At 25.9% G+C, this 24817-nt stretch overlaps 1 protein-coding gene across 1 annotated transcript in view; it reads right to left on the bottom strand.

Annotated features, from left to right (window-relative positions):
* Positions 1 to 5139: 5139 nt before the first annotated feature.
* Positions 5140 to 24817, bottom strand: part of LOC129987920 (lysophospholipid acyltransferase 5-like) — a 35236-nt gene continuing 15558 nt past the window's right edge. Inside the window, exons 7-13 of the mRNA XM_056095916.1 lie at positions 24595 to 24668; positions 19679 to 19787; positions 18109 to 18195; positions 16758 to 16924; positions 15256 to 15403; positions 10807 to 10968; positions 5140 to 8441 (exon numbers count right to left, since the gene is read on the bottom strand). Of these exons, the coding sequence (XP_055951891.1) occupies positions 8319 to 8441; positions 10807 to 10968; positions 15256 to 15403; positions 16758 to 16924; positions 18109 to 18195; positions 19679 to 19787; positions 24595 to 24668 (870 nt within the window). The 3' untranslated portion in view covers positions 5140 to 8318. The remainder of the gene's footprint in view (positions 8442 to 10806; positions 10969 to 15255; positions 15404 to 16757; positions 16925 to 18108; positions 18196 to 19678; positions 19788 to 24594; positions 24669 to 24817) is intronic.

The following is a 24817-nucleotide window of genomic DNA, read 5'->3' as shown; positions in this document are numbered from 1 at the left end:
TTCCAAGAATTTCTATGCATTCCTTTTAAAAACGGTAAGCAGCATTTATTTTCCTACATTCTTCCAAATCTTTGGAAATATGGGGGAAATCTCCCATGTCCTGATATAATTTGGATTATCAGTGGATGGATTATCTTCTTATTTTTACAGAGAGAGAATTATTATACTTCTTATTATACAGAGAGAGAGAGAGAATATATAAAACTTAAAACACATATACTAGTATATATGTTACATATATGTTACTAACAAAGCATGAAGCACTGGCATTCCATTCTCTAGAATGCCGGAAATTTTTAAGCAAAGTATGAAATATGGTAATTATTACATCTTTCCCTAGACGTTGTATATAATAAATAGGCATTTTACAGAATGGCAAATGCTATTTAGGCAAGATATGAAAAATAAGGCTATTATTAAAACAAATAATATATATATATATATATAAATTTAAGTCAATTCCTATTTAGGTCAACAATTTTTTTTTTTATTTTAGTTACTTTTTATTAAATAATTACAATTAATATAAATATATACATATGACAGAATTACAATATTAAGTAGCAAAATAGATCTTGGCGACATGACTACGGATTTGGCGACCAAATAGAAATTACTGTACAAATTTAATTAATTAATTAATATTTAAAAAAACTGCATTAACATGAAGTGTCATCCACTGCAAGTTTTAAAAAAATGTATTTGAACTTAAGTGGATGAATAAAAAGTATTTTATTAACGATTGAAAAATTGAACAAGATATATATATAGAGAGAGAGAGTGTGAGCTAATAGCAGGAAATGAATGACATGCATTCCTCAAAAATACAAATGTTATTCTGGAAAAATGAAAGCTGTAAAAAACCAAATTTATGCCTTCCTTATTAAGGGAAACAAAATTTTTATATAAAAAATAAAAAATTAAAACTAACCTGTTTGTTGTAACATGGTACGCTTGAATGATATTTTAAATTGCATTTCATCATTTTTTCATGCAAAGACATTTCATATTTTGGCACTTTGTTTTACACATATATTTGATGAGTCCTTGGCCGCTTCGAATGGACTGAGGAATTGCAACTGACCGGAGATGTGGTCAGGAATATCTTCAATTCTAAGTTCTTAGGACAGAAAGTAAATTGTGATCTCGCATATACTTGCTTTAAAATTCCTTTAGAAATTCCAAGTTAGTTTAAACCATCCTTTGTCACACTCATTACAACTGCCAATATATTGCACAAATCATCTCGTTGACGTCAGGAATAAGAACTCAAAACAAAAATTCCCAAAAAAGCCATGGGAAATTTTAACTATTTCATGATATTCGAAACGAATCGGGGAGGTATTTCATACTTTGCTGCTTTCTTATTTGGCATTCGATATAATTCCTAGGAAATGTGTGAAATATGAATTGTTTCCTACACTGTCGGCCAGTTTTAGGCATTATATACAATGCCTAGAACTCTATAGAATGCTGGATTTCATACTTTACCAGTAAACATATATTAAGAAAAATTTGCCATAACATGCAATACAATACAATGAAAAAATCACACATACTAATACAGTATAGTTGATTTAAAAGTCCATTTTATTATTTCATTTGATTGAAAGTTTGACTTAAAACGGGAGACAATAACATAGGTGAAATGCATTATAATGCCACATAATAAAAGGTATAACTTTAGTATGGCCTGCATATTAATTACATATATCACTTTTGGAAAGTTTTTTTTTTATACATAATATTATTAAATACATTTGTCAAAATAGCCAGTTACAAAAGGACATCTCGCATATGTGTACATTTACTCAATTGATTGCAATGTACTATAATGTAATCTCTCCTGTCATTTAGTAAAATGTAGTATGGTCAAACAATGATAAATATTATATTTAAACTATTATTATGCAGCATCTTCAATGGAAAATAAATAACCAAAATCTTGATTATATGACTGTATCAAGCTCCAGAAATGTATATCACAAAAAAAGATGAAATTTTTTTTATTTGAAATCGGCTTGAAAAAGACAAACTGGATAAAATTATATGGATTTATGAACACAATTAAAAAAAAAAGGTTGAAGCCAAAAAACTTCTTAGTTCTTCTCTCAATGGAAAAAAAAAAGTTTTTGTTATCTGAATGTAATTATAACAATCACAGTAAAAAGAAGTAAGATTATTTTGTATTTGAAAGACAATTTTTTTTAACTATATGCTATCCCATTTATAATAATACTTATCACAAGCTCTTTTTAAACATTTGTTGCAATAAATGTTATTCTTTTAATTATTTTCTTTAATATTTTTAATATAACTTAGCAGAAGACAAAAACTGAAACATTGAGAAAGTAACCATTGTTTATATGCATGTGCTCACATCACATCAGATAAATTTCTCATACGTTTTTCGTTTCCCTGTAAAGAGATGAAAGAAATCTTCCAACCATGACTATTAACAAGAAAATAGTCAGACTCTGATGCGTATCAAAGTTGCTATTAGACTTTATCGATAACGATCAGCATCGCTTTTAACATTTTAAATGTCAAGATGTATTTGCAGAGCCAATATGTTGAACTTCTTATATATATGTATACACATCTTTACAAAATGCCCCCCTTTGTGATTTGTCACTAGCAGCAGAACTACACTCCTTGAAGTTTGCCATGGACTCGTCCATGTCTTAGATTAAGGAAAAGCATTGGCAGTTAAAAAAAAAATAATAATGATAACCCGGAATTGTTATTTAGTGTATTGAATAAGTCACAAAGTGTTTTTTTTTCAACTGTCTTTTTGATATTGTGTTGTGTATTAACGATTTCTTCTTTTGTTCTTTATTCAGGTCTCATCTTGAATTAGTTAACCACTTTCCATCCTCTTCTGAATCAGCAATTACTTCACCTCCCAACTCTTTGTTTTCATCATTTTAAACTTTGTTTTTACAACGGAAAAAACCGCAAGATTGCAAACTTTTCCCTTTATTACAAACTACAGCATTATTTCCTCCAAATGCATTATATCATTAATCTCATGTTCAAGAAGTGGTGATACAGAGAAATGTATTACATAAGGCTTTGTCAGATAAACTAGGAACCAACTTTGACATTTTTAATATTTTCGTTGAATAAGTGGCAGGAAAAATTAAAAAAAGTATGCAGAATAAATTAAAAGACAATAGAGAATACAATTTGATCTAATTACTGCCACTGGTGGAAATTGGCATTCCTTTGTAAGGCTTATGCAATTCTATGAACCCTTATTTTTGAAAAATCGGACAATTTGAAAATAAAGTGTCAAAATATTACCAATAGCAAAATGTTTTTCAGATTTAATTTAGCAGGATTATCCAATTTTTCACAGTTAACAAACTGACTATTTTTACAGCAATAAGATCAAAGCATTTATTTACGATTATTCAGTGATTTTTCTCAATACAAATGGCAATAACTTCCTAGAAAATAAAGGCTCTAACTTTTTTCAGTACAAAATTATAGCTTTATGTGATTACCAATTACTGTATTTGATTACTTTTTGATCTAAAATAGTAGTCCATTGTAGTGTTACATAAACGAAGATTTAGAGAACTACCTGCAGAAATACATCGTTAATACATCAAAATTAATCTTCCTATTGATTGTAGATTCTATCTCATAGGCCAGAAGCAATAAAATAAGTAATAGAAAGTACACACATCCAAGTGATATTATGATCATTTCAATTACACCTATTTGATCATAGATAATCATATTGAGGGGTGATTGCAACTCCATTTGAAAAATGTAGAGAATTAAAGTGATATAAAGAAAAAACTTACTATTTCAATAATCCAGAATGCTAATGCAATTTACATGCATGATTTCTATTTCAAATAGGATTTTCATGAATTTTCTTAGAGCAGAAATCTCACATCACATTTGAATTTTATATAATTTAACAGTTTTAAAAATATCTTAATGATATATCTGTTCTAAACAAAGCTGAGAAAGTTAGTAAATCTGTGAGAAAAAAATTAGGAAATTCTAATCCCAAACAAATTTGTAACTTAAGCAATAAATGTCCACACTGGTCATTTATAGCATGAATAAAATTTGAATCTTCCTTCAATATTATGTTCAAATTCTACCCCTTTCTACAACCACCATTACTTAAAATGAAGTTACAGCCATTTGTAATCAATTATAATTACTTCGAATCACACTTTGATTATTAATTATTGTGAATTTGTTATTTAACATTCGATTCCTCTCAAATATTCCTCACTTATAAAAGTGATTTATTTTTTCATTAGAAAATAAATTCTTCTCCACTAAATTCATAATAAATATTGTTTAGAAAATTCATTTTAATCAGTTTTGTTTGTGAAGATCTCTTAACTGATTATAATCATCGATCAGATTCATAATGCTTAAAACGAACTTTCAATTTCACTTTTGTCTTAATTCTACCTTTTTTCCTCCCCTTATTATTAAGGGCAACTACATGGGACAAATATAAAGTAAATATGACATCAGTCACTAAAAAAGACCTAATAATATATGAATAAAATTTAAAACAATCAAAGGTTCGAGGAATGTTTATAATGGAAAATATGTATTAGTGACTTTCAATTATTTGGCCTAATTACAAACTATACACCTCTGTCATAAAATAAGGAATTTAAATTGCAAAAGTATAAACTGTTCTTTTCATCTCTAGTCTATTTTTTTACTAATGTGTAATCAACGAATAAGCGAGATCAATAAACAGTAAATTTTTATAAAATATATAAGTATAATTTTTGTATAAAAATTAAGCCAGCAATTTGCATTAATTTTGTGCTTATTTCAAAAATATTCATAGAGTAATTTTAAATAAGACAATATAAAATTTATTTTATAAATTATATGACATTTATTCGGAATCAGAAATTGCAAAGAATGTATACCTTTTGGTGTCTATTGCAAAGAGTGTTTTTGATGGTACAGGTGGGACAGTGAGTGAGCAATTATTAAAGCTGTGACTTATCTGGCTTGTTGTTTCATTATATTAGACCAAATAATCGAGAATCTATTACAGAATTAGAAATTGAAAAAGCAAAATGAACTGCAATAAATATTTTGGAATGTATGTATATGCACAAAATTCATCACTCACTCATACACAAAATTTCATAAATTTATCAAAAATTATATTTCAAAAATAATTTTAGCATAAAAATATCATGAAATATTCAATAAAATTCACAATTTGAAATTACTCTTACCATTTGGATTGATGGACTGTGTTCCTTTCTTTAAAAATTCAATTCATTTATTATTTTTTATATAAATGTATAACAGTGCTGGATGAATATTTTCTATCATTTTAAGGATAGATAGAATACTATCTCATGAAAAGAATATAAATTTTATTTGGTAGTTTCTTACTGTAAAAAAATAAGGATCCCTTCCTCTATTACAAAACATACTACTTTTGCTTCAAAAATGAACCATGTTCAAATAAAAAAGAATAGAACTGGAGAGCAAATCTCCCCAGATTTTTCAAATGTTAAGGAGTTAACTCAATAACAAATACAGGTACTGAGAATCCCAGTGGGTGATACAATAGTGACAATTAATAGGATAATTAAACAATATATAACAAAATTTATATTGCATTATCTAATAAGAATTTTATACCTTCCATTGCCATTTTATGACATTAATATACATGAGCATAATGACATTGTAATTCATTTCAATTCAAATGCAACAAGTTATAAGCTTTGCAAGTAGTAGATGAAAAAAAAAATTATGAAACTGATTTACCATGAGCTACTATAAAAGATGACATCAATCCAAATGGCTTACATCCTAAATAAAGGTATTTGGATACCATATAATGAATTGTTATTGCACAAATATTTTCCTTTACCATAATAAAGAAATGCTAACAAAAATTACTGATAACATGGATATTTGAAAATATATTTCTAGGGTGAGAAATACAGGAACATCATCTTTGTAATATATTCAATATAATGCAAAATGAAAGGTCAAATAAAATATATGGAGACAAACAAAAATTGCATAAAAATTTAGGATTGCAGATGGTACTGCTATGATTTTCAAGTAAACTTGCTTCATTCAGATCCATGATTCCTCATTAATAGCATATGCATATCCAAATTGACTAATATGCATATTATCAAAGCTGGTTTAATTGAATAAAGCTGATTAATAAGCTATAGCAAAAGCTGAATTTATCAAAGATTCAACAGGAAATTGAGATCATACATTATTAGATGTAATACATTCATTTTATTTAAAGCAAAAAATAGTTTTTCCTTCTTATGAGTAATGCTACTTTACATGTGTTTGTTAAGAAATGCAACTTTAAAAATTTTTATTGATTGATTATTACACAAGATTTGAACACCTTTGAATGGCATTTCGATACTTAAGTCATAGACATTGTTTTTTCTGTACATATGATATATTCATTTTGTAAATATTATTTTGAAATACAATTTTGAGTGCAAAACAAAGATTAGCAAGCAAAAAATCATGCTTGTTCAATTTCTGCTTTATAAAGTGAATATGAATATCAAATTTCTTTCCAAAGTACTCATTGATTCAAAAGATAGTATAAAATGGGTTGAACATTTCAAGTTTTTCTCATTTCAGTAAAATTTTCAGAGAAGAATAAATACAACATATTTTTCATAATATATAACTTATAGACATGCAATTATATATATATTAAAAAAGAAAGCAATTTTAGAAGTTTCAAAAGTTATAGATTTTATTTCAGAAATGTATACAAAATATCAGAGTTACATGCATTAAAAAAAATGAAGTTATTAATTTGAAAACTTCAAAAAATGCACATTTCAATATCTCTTAAAAAATGAAAAATGTGTAAAAAAATACAAGACATTAGCTTGCACAGATGAAGGAAGGTATCTTTATGATTATCTCAAGTTAAAATTTGTAAAATACTTTCCTAATAGTATGTGCATAACACAAAATTTGTTCTCCTAAAAGACAGATCACAACTAATTTTACAACCTATTCTTATTTCATGATGCATCACAAAATGATCCGCAACCTTTCAAACATGGTAAAATATATTAATCTTATCTACAAACAAATGTTTATACATATTAAGTACTCTAACAAACAAACTTTCAAACATGTGGAATGTTTTATACTCAGACATTAAAACAAAAATTAACAAGAAGCATTAAATAAAGCTTGCTTCACATTCCTTGTATAGCATGTCTTGGCTCTTCACATATCAACATGAATCCTTAAAAAATTGCAAACCATGTTTATTTACATTAGGTAACTGATTGTAACAGAATATTATTATCAGCTAAATATATTTAACAGCTTTGTATTTTTTTGGAATTTAATTCAGGGGTGATTGTGACTTAATTCCAAAATCCTAAAAACTATCAAGAATAAAACTATAATTCATAAAGGATGTAAAAGTATTAGATATTTATACAAGACATATTTTCAAATTATTTATTAATGAAGCAAATTATATATAGTTTTTTTAATTACTTTTTCATGCATTATTCCAATTATTTTTTAGGGGGAATGTGGTTGTTTAATTTCTGATGATCACTGAAATAATACTATTTAAAACTATTTTTCAAGTTCAGTAGGATCACCAACACATTTTAATTCACAGAATGCTTCTTTCATGTCATGGATGTAAATATGCATGTTTAAACACCATATTAAATATACATATTAAATATGATAATTAAATTATAAATGAGAAATTTGGTTAATCTGTCAGTGTGTATAATATAATTATCTCTTAAAATATTTACCATTTGTAAAATCCTTCTCAAAAGTTTTCTGGCCTAAAAACTGTACAGGTATTTTGAGTTAATGGGACTCAGTAATATTACAAAGTTTTACTGACAATTTTTAAATTATCAATATGTAAAGTTAATTTAGATTTTCATTGATATATTATCCACATAATTAAATGTGCTTTCTTTAAAATAAGATTATTCCTCAGCTCCAGAATTTCTGGATTTAAGAAAATTGACAATGTGAAATTTTGAATATAGCAGGATCTATAATCCTTCGCTTTTAATAAAGGAGTAAAATATATTTCTCTCCAATTGCAAAATGAAATTTTATCAAACTGTATTTCATTGCTTATACAAAAATAGCCAATACTAACACAAAATACGGAATATGAATAAATTATTTGGTATGAAGCAACAATGATGAAAAGGTGCACTTATTACAGAAAATAACATTTTCTATTTCTTCGGTGATTCACTTAATTTCTTATAACAGTTTTTTCTCATATAGACTATTGTAGTTTTTAGTTATTGAGTCTTGTGTTTCTCATCTTTCACTCTTGCTTTTGGAAGAAGCATTCTAACAAGGGGTGACAAAAGTGGCCATGACATATAAAATATATGCCCAATGTAATACACAGAGCCATAGACCTAAAAAAGATTAAAATGCACAAATTTGAAATCAATCTTCAAACAATATTAATAATTTAAAAATATTTTCTTAATGCACAAAAAGTCAAAAATAATTTTATTTAAAAATAATTATTTATTTGTCTTTATAATTTATAATAAAGACAAATAAATAGATTTAAGATTCCAAAATAAAATTAAGATTCCAAAAGAGATAATGGAATCTTAAATTTTTTTCCCTCAAATTCACTACCAACTGGCAACATTACTACAGAATTAAAGTTTAATTTAGTTATCTATTAATTGAAATTAATTTGGAATAGATCAAATTTCAGACTTAATCAAAAATACACAAGAATATAAAATTTCAAAACTGTAGCTCATCAAGAAATGATTGCAAAATCAAATATAATCAAGTGAAATAAAATTGAAACAAAACTTTATTTAATGCTGAAATACTGATAAAATATTTATTACTATTTAATGCATAGCATTTGTTATATTATCTAAGAATTAATAAATAAATTATATAAAATCGTCAATTAATAAATGTTATATAAATATCGAATACTAAGATTGAAAAAGGTCAGTATATTTCACTTATATTATGAACAGTCAAAATTAATTAAAATCTTCAAAAGCACTTCTTTAGTTTAATTTTTAGTATTTATTATATAACAATATTATATAATACATGCACACCTCTATCACTTCAAATCTTTCTTACATATTTTTTTGAAAGAATTATTAAATTACACAAATAGAACTGAATATTTTAAAATAATTTAAAAACTAACGCAGATCAGTTTTTGTTGATGCATTATTTATTTATAATGATAAACTATTCAAACAGAAGAAGTTTATGATAACAATTAATAACTGTAATTCAAGATCAGAGAGAATTGTGCTGAAGCATTTCTAATTCAATAACTAAATTCGTAATTTAACTTCCATTTTCCCAAAAAGTAAAAACACTTTTCATATTTTGAACATGCAACCAGCAAAAATTTATTTTCTCTTCACTTTCTTGTATACTTCTATGAAATAGTACAAGTTAAGTTTCGATTCCTTGTAAACAGAAGAGAATAAATCTCCTTTCTTTAATTGATTGGATCCAAAATTCCATACTGATCTAGTTTCAGTGTCAAAAGCTCCTACACTAAGCTAAATGCGTTTCGGATAGTGTGTTCATGCATATCGAATTGATAAGGATAGCAGAACCAATTTCAAAGTATGTTGGTACAATTTTGATATGCATTTTCAATTCTGTTGTTAAAACTATCTGTCAAATTTCATCCACATAATTCATCGGCTTTATCATTTTAACATGATCATGTGATGGAAGAAAAACTTTAATTTGGTGGATTTTTGTTTATAATTTCACAGAAATCAGTAATTGTGGCCAAAAAGATAATACACCAAATACCAAGCTCATTGAATTGTCATAGAGTAATTAAGTTCATAGACATACTGATTTTAATCAATATATTTTTTTTTTTATAAAATCTGAAATGTGAAAATTTACAAAATTCTTCAGATCTAATTTTTTGATGATTACAAAACAAAGTTCTTTTACATACAAGAAAGTAGCAAAATTTTCAATGCATATAACTTTTGACTCATCCTCATGTATCTTAACTTCTCAATATTAACAATTAAACTGTTTAATATGCTCATTTCAAAATTAATTTTTCAAGAAGGATTCCACTGTAAACAAGTTAAACCGATAGAAATAAAAGTATAAATTATTTGGGTAAAATACAAATCAAAATTAATAAATTAAAAAAATAAAAGTAAAAAATATTTTCAAGAAGATTTCATGACAATTCATTAAAATTTAATGTTTTAATAACAAACACTATACTTTCATAAACAGAAAATATTATTCGCATTCGATATTTAAATCATTTTATTTATTTGTACCTATGTATTGCCAATTACAATAATGAATTATATTTTGTATAATTTTTTAAAAAATTATAAATTAATGAAAAAATTTTGCTATGGCAGGTTTAAAAACCATTTGAAGCAACTAATACTCTTATTGCAATTGAAAATAAAATTGCAATAATATGAAGAAAATCTGGTGCTTCATAATATTTTATATAAAAATTTATATTAAAAATACCTGTATTTAAAAAATGATTAATTTACATGTGTATTTATATTCTGTTGCATGTAGGAGTAAATTTTTTTTATCTAATATTTAATTTCTTTGTTAAGATATAGGTACTTGAAATGTCACAAAGCATAAGTAATGTTTCAGTAAAAGTTTAGGGGCAATTAAATAGTTAATTATTTTATTAATAAAAGAAAAATATTTCCTTTCAAGGTAATACTGAATATATGAGCTGGTATAATATAAAATGAGTTTTCACAGTAATACCTTCATGTATTTACTCCAGGAGAGCATAGCAAAGCTAACTAGGCAATAACCCATAAAAACGTCCACATATATTTTCAAGAAAATCAATACAGGAATCTTCAAGGCACCTTGAGTCAAACGAGCTTTCAATTTTGGCAAACGCTTGTCTAAGATATCTTCAACCTAAAACAAAATACATTTAATAAAGAGCACTAATATATATATATATATATATATATATATATATATATATATATATATATATATATATATATATATATATATGCTAGTTTTTTTAAAAAAATATTCTAAATACAGCAGAATCATGACATCAGTTTTTAAAATTTATTATCAAATGTTGCTTTTTATATGAAATTGCAGTTTAATAAAATAACTCCAAAAATATTAAATTAGTGCAATTTCATTGACAGCAAACAAGTATGCAAAATTTGAAAACTTAAAGGCTTCAGGAAATGAGAGAAAATGGATAACAAAATATCTTTACAAATATCAATACAAGTCATTTCATGAAAGCAGATTATAATTAAAATAACTGAGTTTTAATAGAGTGCTTTCATAAAAAGTTATGGTCACTATACAAAAATTTTAATCAATTTAAAACTTATAACATATCATTTTGGTTCATGGAACTAAATGATAAAGGGGAGGAATTCAAATCTTATTTATATCAATTATTTAATCTTTATTAACCTTTTGAGAGATCAGGCTGATTTTCTCAAATTCTTTTAGTACATTTTCTATCAGCCTTTAATATATCAGATAGATATGCCTCATCTTTTTTTAGCATCTTTACAGCTTTCAAATAATGAAGATTTACATACTTACAACATTAGTCATGAAAGAATTCTCTCAGGATTCTAATTTTCAGTTCAATATCAAATATTTTTATAGGACACAATTATGCAAATTCAGCTACGATACAAATGTTGATTACTTACTTTTGCTTTTCCTTTTTTTTTTCTTTTTTGCTTTCTAAGTTATGTGAATAATAATAGTAAACAGGAACTTGATAATCATTTTTATTAGTAAATATTCTTTTTAAGTCAATTCTCCCTTTTTTAATGCTTAAAAGAGAATGAGATGACAATGTGCTGCAATATTTATAAAGAATGCATTGAATATTGTTATAGGAAATTCATTTTTTAGATGCAACTTTAGCTAATTTAATTATAAGAATTTTCTTAATAAATTGTCATTTATATAGCTGCCTAGCTACTTACATAGTAAAAATCTATATTCTACATTAAGTAAACATCACCAAGGATTGAACTTCAATCCCTCACATCAAATCTCCATACAGATGGTAAATCTGTTTCAATTATTTTTATTCATGCATTCTAATTAGTATCCTCATATTTATTTCATACAAAACAGATTTGATTAATAAATATTCTCCAGACTTTGTTAATGACTGTTTAAAATTAGCACAACTAACAGTTTTTTAATTAAAAACTTTTATAATTTCCAATGACTTTTAACACAATTTTGTAATAAAAACAATTTACAGGAAATCATTATGATGCATTAGCAAGGTACTACAATATTATATATCTTAGATATTTAGTGGCAAATTCTGATATTAAGAGGAAAGACAAAACAGTAAGACATCAAGAAATTTTTGCAGCAAATGGAGATTTTAAAGTAAATAAAAATTAAAAAACTAGACTTAAAAAAATTCTTTTATACTTTCAATCTTTTTCATAAAGCCATTTTATGTAAATATAGCTCTAAGAGTGTATCAAGATGATGTATTTTTTTTTAATGAGCAGTTAGTTTAAGAAATATAGTATTTAGAAAATTGATAACACCATGCACACTCTAAAATTTATGCAAATGATTAGCTGATATACCCAGCTTCACTCAGGAACATATAAATTTTTAAATACACATAGTCTTTAAACTTATTAAAATGAGAATATCAACTTAAAATTCAAAATCCTTCAAATTGTCTCCACAATATCCAAATCAGGGAAATAAAAAGCAAATAAGTGATTAAAATTCATATTTCACCCAATTAAAAATAATAATCTCTTAGTTGAAGGAAATACACAGCTGAAAAATTATCACAATTAGTACTTCATAAAATTGAATGTTCTCGTCAGAATCTAAATAACACACTGCACATGCATGAAAATAAATTTTAATTTTTTAACTCAAAAGTACATCAGAATAAATTTAAAAGACTAATTAAATGCTTCATCTTCAATGCATAAAGCATTAAATAAATAAGTATTTTCCTTTGAAACAACAGGCAAAGCAATTTTTAAGCTTTGTCTCACATAGATGTAAGTGTGTGTGTGGGGGGGGGGGAACAGCATACTCTTTAAAATTTTATAGACAGGAAAAATAGTTTAGCACACTTCGCATATGCAAATAATTTTCTATGCTGTAAGAGATCTATCACTGGCATGGGAAAAGAACCAGCAGCTTTTCTTTATTGACGTAGGAAGAGAAAAATTCGAGGGAGAGGCGTGAACTGAGAAGACACAAATAATTTAAAAAATTATTTGGTTAGTCATCACAAAATTTTTTTTAGTCTATACAGGACACATATAAACAAACATTGTCCAATAAAAAGAGAAATTAAATTTTGCTTAACACATGAATATTAACTGATACTTTGCAGAACTTGCACTATAAACAGCAAAGACACTTTTTTTTTTTAACTATCTGATGAAAAATTGATTGACCAACTTGATTTATTATTATCATTTCTTTTATTGTAAAAGCTTTTAATACTCCAAGGATAGTTTTAAAAAAGAAAGATTAGAGCAACAGATATTGGAACAAATTAGGATGGTTCATAATTTAGAGATAATGGGGTCAGATTTATTTCACAGGTATACTGGCTTCTCAGATTAACCATAAGTTAAGGTTATGGAAAAAACTCCTGCGAGAGTTCTCATAATTAATGAAAACTCAATGATTCAGATTCGCAAAACCCCATATCACTTGTATCAGTATAACTACAACTTATTTGTATAGTAAAACATTCATATATTGATGGCAATAGTTCTTTTTTGTTAGATGAATAACTATTATAAAAATGGGGTAAAAATAATGAGATAATAGAGTGTGCCAAAGTCAAAATGACTAAATATTGTGAAAAAATATTTAGTAAATTTATATACTTATAAGTAGTGACTAATTTTAAAATATATATATCAGATTGCACATCCTGCATAAGTATATATATTTATCTTTTAATAAGAAATCTCTATTATAAGTAAAATACAAAGTAAAAGTTGGAAATTGATAACTCATGGGAAAAACATTTATCTTGGCTAGAAGTAAGGTGTTTATACAATGTATGCAGAAAATTCTAAAGCTATGTGATGTGACATGTGCAACTGGTTTTCTACTCTTAAGACATACCTGTCCACGTCAGCACATAATCTGTTAATATTCACTCTCTGACCACAACTGCATCTACATTTGTAAAATATTTACAGTTTCACATTCAAAACACACATTAAATAGCTCCCTATTAAAATAATAAATAGCATAGGTTACAAACATATGAGCCATATTAAACTTTCCATAATGTATTGGCTAGAGGCAACTTGTCAGCTTAAAACTTAGTATTGCTGTAAAAAATATTCTTCCAGAGATTGAAATTAAAAAAAAAAAAAGTATTTATCCATAAGTAGACTAAATTTATTAATTTCAAATCAGCATCTACTGTTGCATTTTAAAGATGCTCTTTAATTGCAAGTCGCACAAAATTAAGGACCTGTGTGAAATAAAACAAGAAACATCTTTGTTATCATGATACAATCATTCAATGATTACTTAAAAAACATTACAAAGCAAGATAATTTTTTTAAATTCATTTTTACCAATTCATGTATTTGGGTATTAATTTTTGTAGATTTTTCAGCCATCAGTTTCAAGGAGCTAATTCTTTACAAATAAGATGCAGCAATTTTGTATGGTCTAATGTACATTTTTTAGCTATTTCATATTCAGTAAACATATATGAAAATACTTATTATTTTAATTTAAATATTATATAGAATAAAGGTCATTTCTCTATTCAAGAAAACAACTTCAACAAACAACAGGAATTTAGAGCAGTAATGATATTTTCACATGATAATTTAAATTCATGCAAACAATCAGATTAAAATAAACCTCACAATGCCACAATTTAAAAAAAGTAATAAAGGCTAAATTTGAGACAAACTAGCCAAAATCACTATCCTTTAGCCATTACATGACAATTTGATAACTTTTCCCAAAGAAAGAAAAACATAATTATCCTAATATTAAAGAATGGCATTTAAATTGACCTTAGATCCTATCTTAATCACAGACCTTCTTAATCTGATAACTTGCAAATTATCAGATTGATTTTTAAAACAAACTTTCAAAAGTGTAAATAAATTCTACTTAAAATATCTACTTAAAAAAACACATCATGAGCAAAATAGATTTAGAAATACTTACATCTTTTTCAAAATACATCACAATAAATTCGCTTATAAAACAATGATAGTAACCAGAATGCAAACCATGCCAGATGGCCAAGAAGAGTAGAGCAGCTGCTTGGGAAATTAAGCGATTGCCAAGAAACTTCAGACGTTTAAACACATATCTTGTAAAAAAAGAAACAGTTTCAATTTTACACATAAAGCAGCCTTAAATCAGTTCATATATAAATACTCACATTAACCTAAAGACAATAATTCTGAAAGTAAATATATATCTTAACATGTTAATAGACACAATTAAGATGAATTACAGAGAAATTAATGCTAAACTTGAATGTTTCCTCAGATGAAACATCTAAATTTTTAAAATATTCCCTACGACTCATCTTAAATTTGCTAATTAACTTAAGGATTTAATTTTAAAACAAAATGTGTTTAGTCTCTTTTGTAAATCTCTCTACATTAGCCAAAAGACATTAAAATATACTTAATATGGTTACTAACATTAGTAAACAATTCATTAATTTTTTGAAAATTAATCATTATTTTCAAATCATTTAAAAGAGAAGGGAGAATGTAAGTACACACATATTAATTATGGACCATTATGTTTTCAATATAATCAGTAACATACTATGTCCACTGATTATTGAAAGGCTTTTTAATAAGGTTTGTATCCTATTGATTCCAAGCTTAATTTGGTTTAACTGAAGTGTCATGGTAGAGGATATTTTTAGAATATATTAATTATACCAAGAAAAAAAGGATTAGTTAAAAAAAAAAAGTTAACATGAGTAAGAAAATTTAAATGCCATTTTCTTCCAATTAATTCCGATACACTTGAGAAATTCCAAAGTATGAACACAACTCTTTCTGTAAAATGTCAAACAGACTGGCCAAATAAGATTTAAAATATTACTTCAACTTTGAATTAAGATCTTAACATACAATAAAAATGTATCTGACAAAAAAAGCAGCACCCAAATACCTTCAAATTGCATATTATACAAGTATGGAGAAGGACATCCTACACATTCATTTTGTAGTTACACTTCACAAAAATGCTTTATTGATACTTTAAACAAAGGAAAGAAATTATTGAACATTAATCTATATAACAAAATCATCACTGAATAATCCTTTGAAAAACATTTTTTTTAACTTTTTTATTACTGTAAAAAAATGTAAAAATTTTTTTAAAAAAATTTTAAAAAAATGTAAAAATTTTTCATTTTAATTATTTTTTACCTTTTTAGTCTTAATTCGCATTATTGTAAATATTATAGAATCTAAAAAATATTTTTTCTAAAAACTCATTATCAGACACTGCTATTCAAATTAATTCACTTTAAATTTCAAACAAGTAAATAATGTCCTTCTCTGATTTCCATCAAAAAATTTGAGACTGCAGTAAACCAATTTTTGTCAGCAAGTGTTAATCCCTCCCCACTCAAAGACTTGAATAAATTTCCTATAATGAAAGTACATACTTTAATTACTATCATAATTAAGACTTACTGTGCAACCCACAGATTGGTATTAATGTTAAACGATTTAATGATGCCTTCAAAAGTTATTGTTACAGAGAAATCCCACAATTTCACATTGGCACAGCCATCCCACTGGTTGTTTCCATTTGCATCTTTCCCATTAAACGTCATTCCAGTTATTATACAGCTACCTTCCTACAAAAAAGAATAAATTATTAAAAAATGATTAGAAAAGAATATGCATAATTTATGGAATCAAGTTTATGTTCTTCCTACCACCAAAAGTAAATAGTAATGGTTCGATATAGATAGAGCTGAACCGCAACATGACTAACATTTTAGAACAAATACTTCATTACTAACTTATTTTACACAAGATTTTTTTTAAAGTTATATTAACGTCTTTAATGTATCTAAAGTACTCAACAAATGGTACTTTTTAAAATTTATTTCTTAAGCATTCTGTCAAAATACACGAGACTTTTTACTAAAACTTTCATTAGTTAATCCATGACAACAATATAACGGCTCATTTAAACAAGTATATCTTCTCGTAAATAAATAACTTTCAAATACAACAAAATTTAATTAAGCTTTATATGTGAAATATGTATTTACAAATATTAATTACAATATGTAATATGAAGGGAGCTGCTTTCAATTACAAACTCTACCAATTTGTAACTAAGTTTTGTATCTATTTTTAAGTAATATGAAAGCATTTTTTTAATATCCATAAAAGAAAGTAAAACAATTAAATATCCCTCTCCCCCATGTTCTGGGGCTTCTAACTTTTATTAGTTTAATAAATCCTGGGTGCTGTGAGCTAGCACAAAGCTGCATGTATGCAAGAAAACATGGTTTTTAGTATTAAAAAAATCTTCTCTATGCTTCAGAGTACAATCAAGTAAAATTTTCTATTCAATAGTTTTGATTATAGACATAGCTATATAGAATATAACTATAGATATAGTTAATATTCAATAGTTATATAGAACAACAAAATTGGCATCATGGTTTTACTTATAGATTGCCTTACAGCAGATGTATTTTTTAAATCCTATAAAATAAACCTCAGAATACAGATACTGAATTAGCAAGTTGATTCATATATTATCAATTTCTAAATAGAACTTTCTTAGCTAAAAATTTATGTGCATAAAATAGAAAATTATTATAAATTTTCTTAAATGATTATAGAATTATTCGAAATTAATTTTAAAAAAACAAAAAGTTATGCAGAAATACATATATGAACAGTGCAATAAAATAATGACATGATTAGTCAGCTTATGCAGAATGCTCTTCAGAATATGTTTAGTCAGAACACCATACACTTACTACATACATATCAACATTTTTAGAAATTGAATACTTACTGATATCAACCAACAAGCCATATATTTATACAGAACAATTTTTCCCCATATTCCTATAATGAGAAGTTTTTTCCATAGAGAATAATCCTGAAAAAATAAAAAAAATAAATTTGATTTAGCTTAGTGTTTCAATAAATCAATACATGAAAAAAAAGAACTAAAATATTTTTTTTAAATATATAATGCTTTTAAAACAGATTAAAAGTATAAAGCAATTTTTCCTAGCTCCATACAGATAGTCCTGAGAATTTGTGATTCAGAATTTTAAGAATTCATAATCACAAATTTTCAGGACGATCTGTATGGGTTAAGAAATTTTTAATTCCATTTTAAAATGTGCTTTAAAACGGAACTAAAATTTTAAAAACTTTCAGTTTTAAAAGTGTGGTATATTATAGATACTTCTTTATTTAAATAATTTTTTTTTTCTGTTTTACAAATCTTGCATGATTGTGTTAATTGATTGCAAAATTTGTACTGAACAGACAAGAAAGAAGATAATTTTGCATTTTCATCCAGCTATTAGTTATGTTAAAATTTTTAAGTCTGTAGCTCATCAGGAAGTTACTTTAAAATCTCTTGCAATATTTGTACTGAATAAATAAATACAGAAAATAACTGAATGAAGAAAAATGTGTTAAAACATGATTTATACATTAATATTTATATATAACTTATTCATTATTTTAATTCCATTTTATTTTCATTAAAAAAATCTTATACCAATATTCTTTATTCATTCATCCAATTTCAATAAGTTACAAATTATAGTTTTAAGATACAGAAAATACTAGGTTCTAATCACAAGCCTCATCCAGAACAAAATAATCCAGCGAATTTTTCAGATAATATCCTGGTCATGGAAACATGAATAAAGAAAATGCTATCTTCATATAAAAATACTACAGCTCTAAAAACTATTTGCATGCTGAAGATGTAAAATGCTTGTTGTTTTTAAAAAGATAATTGTTTCATTTTAAAAATTCTTTTAAACTGAATGTCAATTTAAGACATGTGAATATTTATTAATGCTTATAATTACAATTAATAAAATTTAATCACTTTTGTCCTTCCAGATTCTAATATTTGTTTGTTCGTATATAAAATATGTATGCTGCATAACATTTATTTTATAGTTTAAATTTCAATTTAACATATTATAAATGGATTTCGTCATTAATAGAGCTTAAGCAGATTTGGATTTTTTGTTTGGTAGATTCTGCCAAATCCTAGCATAGCTTTCTTAGTAATTAACACTGGTACTAGAATGGAATGATACCTATACTATGATTAATTAATGGATAATTACCAATATTTATTTGTACAGCTGGGAGCATAAATAGGATTTCTAATAGAAATAAATTATATTTAATACCAAGATTAATTGCAGCTTCAATTTTCATCAAGGTTATATAACATATTAGAGCTTAGTTATTTTGAAGCTAAAGAGATCATGATAAAAGTACAATTTAGTGCAAAACAAATTTTAAAATTTGATTTGAAATTGCTATTTAAATATAGTTTAAATACCAGCTCCCAAAAATTTCATTAAAAGATTTAAAATGCTTACCATAAACTCATCAGAGAGTAAAGTTTTTTCTGGAATGACCATGTTTCCAATTTGATATAAAGATAAAACTAGAAATCCAAGACCTAAGCGTCTGAAGCCAGCAACAACACTAATAAAGTAAAAAGTCAATAAATTCTTTATAAACAAATATCAGTTAATGCACTAAAGAGTAAAAATTATTTTTAAATAAAAGACAATGACATAATATTGAATTCATGAAATCATAGGTAATTAATAAAAATATTGTAAGTAATTCAGAATTTTATTGCAATTATATATTAATTGTTAATGAATATTTATATCATAATATCCTAAAGTTACATTCCAATCTGGGAGGGAAAAAAATTGTGTCTTTCTTGCATGCATATCAAATATAAGAGGAATTATGCAAACAGCACTATTGTGCTAGTTATAATGGAATAATAATACTCCACAGTTTTTATGAACAGGAAAATTTTTAGACATGCACTCAAATATTTTTTATAGCATTCTTCACAAATCTAAAACACTCTGCTACCCCCCCCTCCAGTTTTAGTAGCTGCACTAGTAATCAAGTAATACATGGTCATTTATGAAAAGTCCACTAATGGTCAAGTCATTATTCTAATATCAATATTTTTTTTCTCAGCCTTAGATTTTTTTTAGTATAATTATCTCCTGCAAAAATAAGTGTCTAATGTTTTTGTTTCTTTCATTATGCTTCTTTTGACAATGTTTTTCATTAACTTTTAAACAAAAATGAATACTTTCATATAAGAAAGTAATCATTGCTTCTATGCCATTTTTAAAAAAATTGACTGAAGAATATTAGCAAAATAAAAAAAAATGCTAATTTTAATCAGAATCATTTTATCCTGACAAGCATTTATAATTTATCACTCATGACAAACCAAAAAAAATTGTTTTATCAAAATCTTTATATTTTTTTATGTTAAAAACCTTGTGTAGTTTCACAAACACTTATATTTTCTACCTAAACAAAAGAACAAAACTTCAATGAAAAATCAGAAGAGCCAATAACTTCCAGGAAATCAGCAAATCTAACTGGACTATCTTTAAATATTCTATACATCGCTCTTAGAGAAACATCTTTCAGTAGATTCAACTTCCTATTCAGTAGATTCATGATCATACTAGAAATATTCTCAATTCTTGAGCAATGAAAGACTTAAAAGTATTGATTTTCAATATCTTGGAGATTATTCGTTGTTTCCTCCAATATCTTACCATAAGATCTATTTGGTATTTTGGTGAAATGTGGTTGAAAACTTTGTCAAAGCACATTACAAATTTTTTAAGAGATAGTTGAAAAACAGAAACATAACAAATGCTGTATGACAGTTCTGTACAACATAAAATACATTTTTTGGCTGCTTCTCTATCAGTGATTGCATGTAAAAAAAATTCAGATATTTCAGTGAATACATTACAGAATGAACAAGATGCAACAAGTTCTAATGCCTCTAAAAGTTCAACTTTAAATTATCGCTCTTGAATTAAAAAGTTTGAAATCGACTCATTTACGGGCATCAAATTTGACGTTTTCGAATTTGGCATATCATCTCTTGTCTTCCTTTCCGATACAAAGCCCAGTATCAATTATGCCTTTTTTTAAACTAACACATATTTTTATATGTTTTCTTCTTTTGACATGACTAATAATTCCGATATTACTTAAGTTTATTACATTTTTACAAAAAAAGTAGTGTGCAGCAAACAGATTTTGTGGAACTTCTCTGACCCATTCAGCAAAGAAAGGACTCATATTTTTATTGATCCAATCTGTATTAAATACAGACTTTGAGCAGTTTATAGTTTAAAAACAATTTTGTAATCTTCTCAGAATAAGCTCACAACCTCAAATAATAAACAAGCCATTCAATAAACTGTCACTATTTCTGCCAGAGAAATTCATTCTATTCTCTCACAAAGTTATAGCAGACTCATGCGTCCTATTAGTTGCAATCTCAAAATGTCATGAAATCAGAGCAACTGTCTCTAAAGTTGAAATTAGACTGATCAATAAGAAAATAAGAGGAGCAAGTAGAAAATAGGAGAGTTCCATGGTTACATTGTTGTTTCCATTTTGATACTATGGCCACAATATTTTTTTTTTTTTTTTTTTTTTTTTTTTTGCAATTTTAAGAGACTGACATCTTAATTAAAAAAAAAGAAAGGAGCGAAGAAGCTTAAAATTCCCTATATTTTCCTAGCACTGTAACAACCCTCTAAATATTGTGGCCTAATTTAAAAAAAAAAAAAAAAAAAAAATATAGTTTTCAGGATTTCATGCTTTTATAATTAATGTCCATAGTTTTGGTAAAAAATTGTTTACTTTTCAACACTAATAAATCATGCATAATTTTTTTATATCATTATTCTTCTTATTTTAATCATTAATGTATTTTATAATTGATTACTAAAAATATTTTTTAATCTTAAAATTAATTTTTTATCAAATTTACAAAATGCTATGTCAATTAATATCAAGATTTGATTATAATTAAAAGATAATGAAAATTTGAAAATATTAGCTTATTGCATTTTCATTAGGAACAATTAATGTCACTCATATATGATGAAAAAAAATTAATTAAACTTGATTTATTTAAAATTCTAAAAATATTAATAATGAACAATTTCCCAGAAAAAAACAAATTTACAGAATTTGAAAATCAAGCACACCAAAAAAGTAATTGAAAAATCGATAAAAAAAATTCCCATCTTCGCGTATACAAAACAATAAAACCAAATAAAAATGTATAAACTAAAAAAGAAGGATTTACATTGCTTGAAACACCTTTACATAATTATATGCTTAAAAAATTTTATTAATAAAAGTCCCATTATTTACATAGTCTTCAAAGCAGCTATAAGTTGTTTTGTTTTACTTTTTCATCTTTACAATCAACCAGCAAGAAGAAAATTCTTTTAATGACACTTGGAGCACTGAATTGCTCTTGTATTTCAATTCAATTCCTATATGAATCAATCAAAGTTAAGACTCAGAATTTAAAAAAGTATTTGCTGCACTAGGAGGCAGATCCTTTTATGGATGGTACCAAGTCACCAAATGGCTTAGGGTTAGTAAATTGCATTAATAAGAAAATGGTGGTATCTTTCTTAATGCAAATATTTCAATGAGAGCAAAGAGTGAAATCATCTCTATCTCTGTCATCCAATTTGATCCATACTTAGATTTTGAATTATGCGTCAATTGTATTTATAGATCCTAAATACAATCAGCAAGATAATGTACTAGTTTGAGATCTATAAATATCAGAAGTAGAAGAGTGGCTTTGCTTCCCATGGTTTTACAATTCTTCAATCAAGACTGATTTTTTACAATTTTTTTTTTTTTTTTTTTTTTTAAGAAACAATTTGTTTGACCTCAAGTGTGCGAGACCATAATAAAATATAATAATTTAAAAAATCATTAATAGAAATTTAGTTTTCGGGAAATATTTATGAAATTAGTTGAAACGATGAAATGTGATAAGTATTTACATGCAAAATTCTGCACTTTTTCTTTGTTATGACTAACAATATGTACAAATCAAAGTGAAATGAAAATAACACTGCGACTCTAACAGCATTATTCCAGCAGCAAATATCTTTTTTTATTGGATTTTTTTTTTTAAATTTCTATGCAATGTGTAGTTACTCTTTTTAAAATGGAACAAAAGTAACAAAATAAGTGATTCTGTGTCATGGATTATTTCAAGCACGCTCATCTTATAGTAACACAATTTTAATCGTATGAAGATCTCAGTAGGATGAAAAATGTTGACTGAAGAAGTCTGAATGAGCATGTGTGTTATAGCAAAGTTGTTTGTCTATGAACATGTTCATCTATTCAAGTCATTAGTGTAAAAACTACTATACCGTAGAAAAATTGTACTGTACAACACACAATTTCATACTATTGTGACAGTAAAGGAAAGTTCCATTAACACTTTCTTCCAAGAAAACCTGAATTTCTAAACATTGACTAGTTTGGCAGAATCCTTTGGTACAAGATTTAGATTTCACTCAAAATAAAAATACCATTAAATATCTTATTACAAGGTGAATAGTGAGAAACTGCAGCAAAAATTAAGCCAACTTTTATAAGATGAATAATAAATCTCTCCACATTTCTTGTAATTAACAAATCATTTAGATGGATACATCACTTCTGAAAATGTCAATATTGATGTTGAAGTATAGTGGGACCAAAAATTTTGTATTTTATTTTTATATATGCAATAGCAAATAAGATTCAACATGGTTGGGATGGAAAGTGTAAATTTTCTCCTCCATTAATTCACTATTTTTAATCATTCCATTTACAGTCTTATAAAACTCAGAACTAAAGCATTCCAGAATGGCTACCATCATATGACAGGCAAAGCTGCCATGAAATTGAGGACAGAACAAAGCTATATTCTAAAAGTCCTTTTAGGGCTGGAGAAGGTTTGATGCAACACAGATAGCAATATGATCTAAATACAAATGACTGAGTAATTTTAATTAATCTCAATAAAATCAGCAAATAATATATATATATATATTTTACTACCTAATAATGTTGATAAGGTAACCATGCCATATTTACTTTCATATTATATATATGAAAGTAAATAAGCCATATTTCAAATTATATATTTCTACTCAATGTTTGTTTTAATGTACTTTTTCTTTAATTTTTTTTTTTTTTTTAAGTTTTCTTTGTGAATTCTGATTCACTCTATATTTGATAACAACTCAGCAATCCCCAACCCCCAAAAAATAATAAAACGTAAAGAAATTTTTTAACCCAGTGATTCCTTTCCTTTAAAAAAATGAGTATAAATATTTTTAAAATAAGAAAAAGCATATTTAAAAAAAAAAAGCAAACTGACAGAAGAAATATAACTTCAAATTAAATAAATTACCAGGATGGCTTTCCAGATAAATCTTTTCCAGGAAATCTCCCCTCAATAAAATCAATGTATCGTTTCATGGGAAACTGCAAAGAAAGCACAATTATTATTTTTTTTTTTTAGAGAAAATGTTTAAATATCAATTTTTGAAACAATGCTTTAAAAGTTGTTTTAAGAATTAAAATTTAACTTAACAGTTGTTATAGTACTTTCTATTTTAATGTAATAAAAATGA

This window comes from Argiope bruennichi, chromosome 10, assembly GCF_947563725.1.
Source record: "Argiope bruennichi chromosome 10, qqArgBrue1.1, whole genome shotgun sequence".
NCBI lineage: Eukaryota > Metazoa > Arthropoda > Arachnida > Araneae > Araneidae > Argiope > Argiope bruennichi.
Note: the sequence above shows the minus strand (reverse complement) of the source record. Positions and strands in the feature narration are given on the sequence as shown.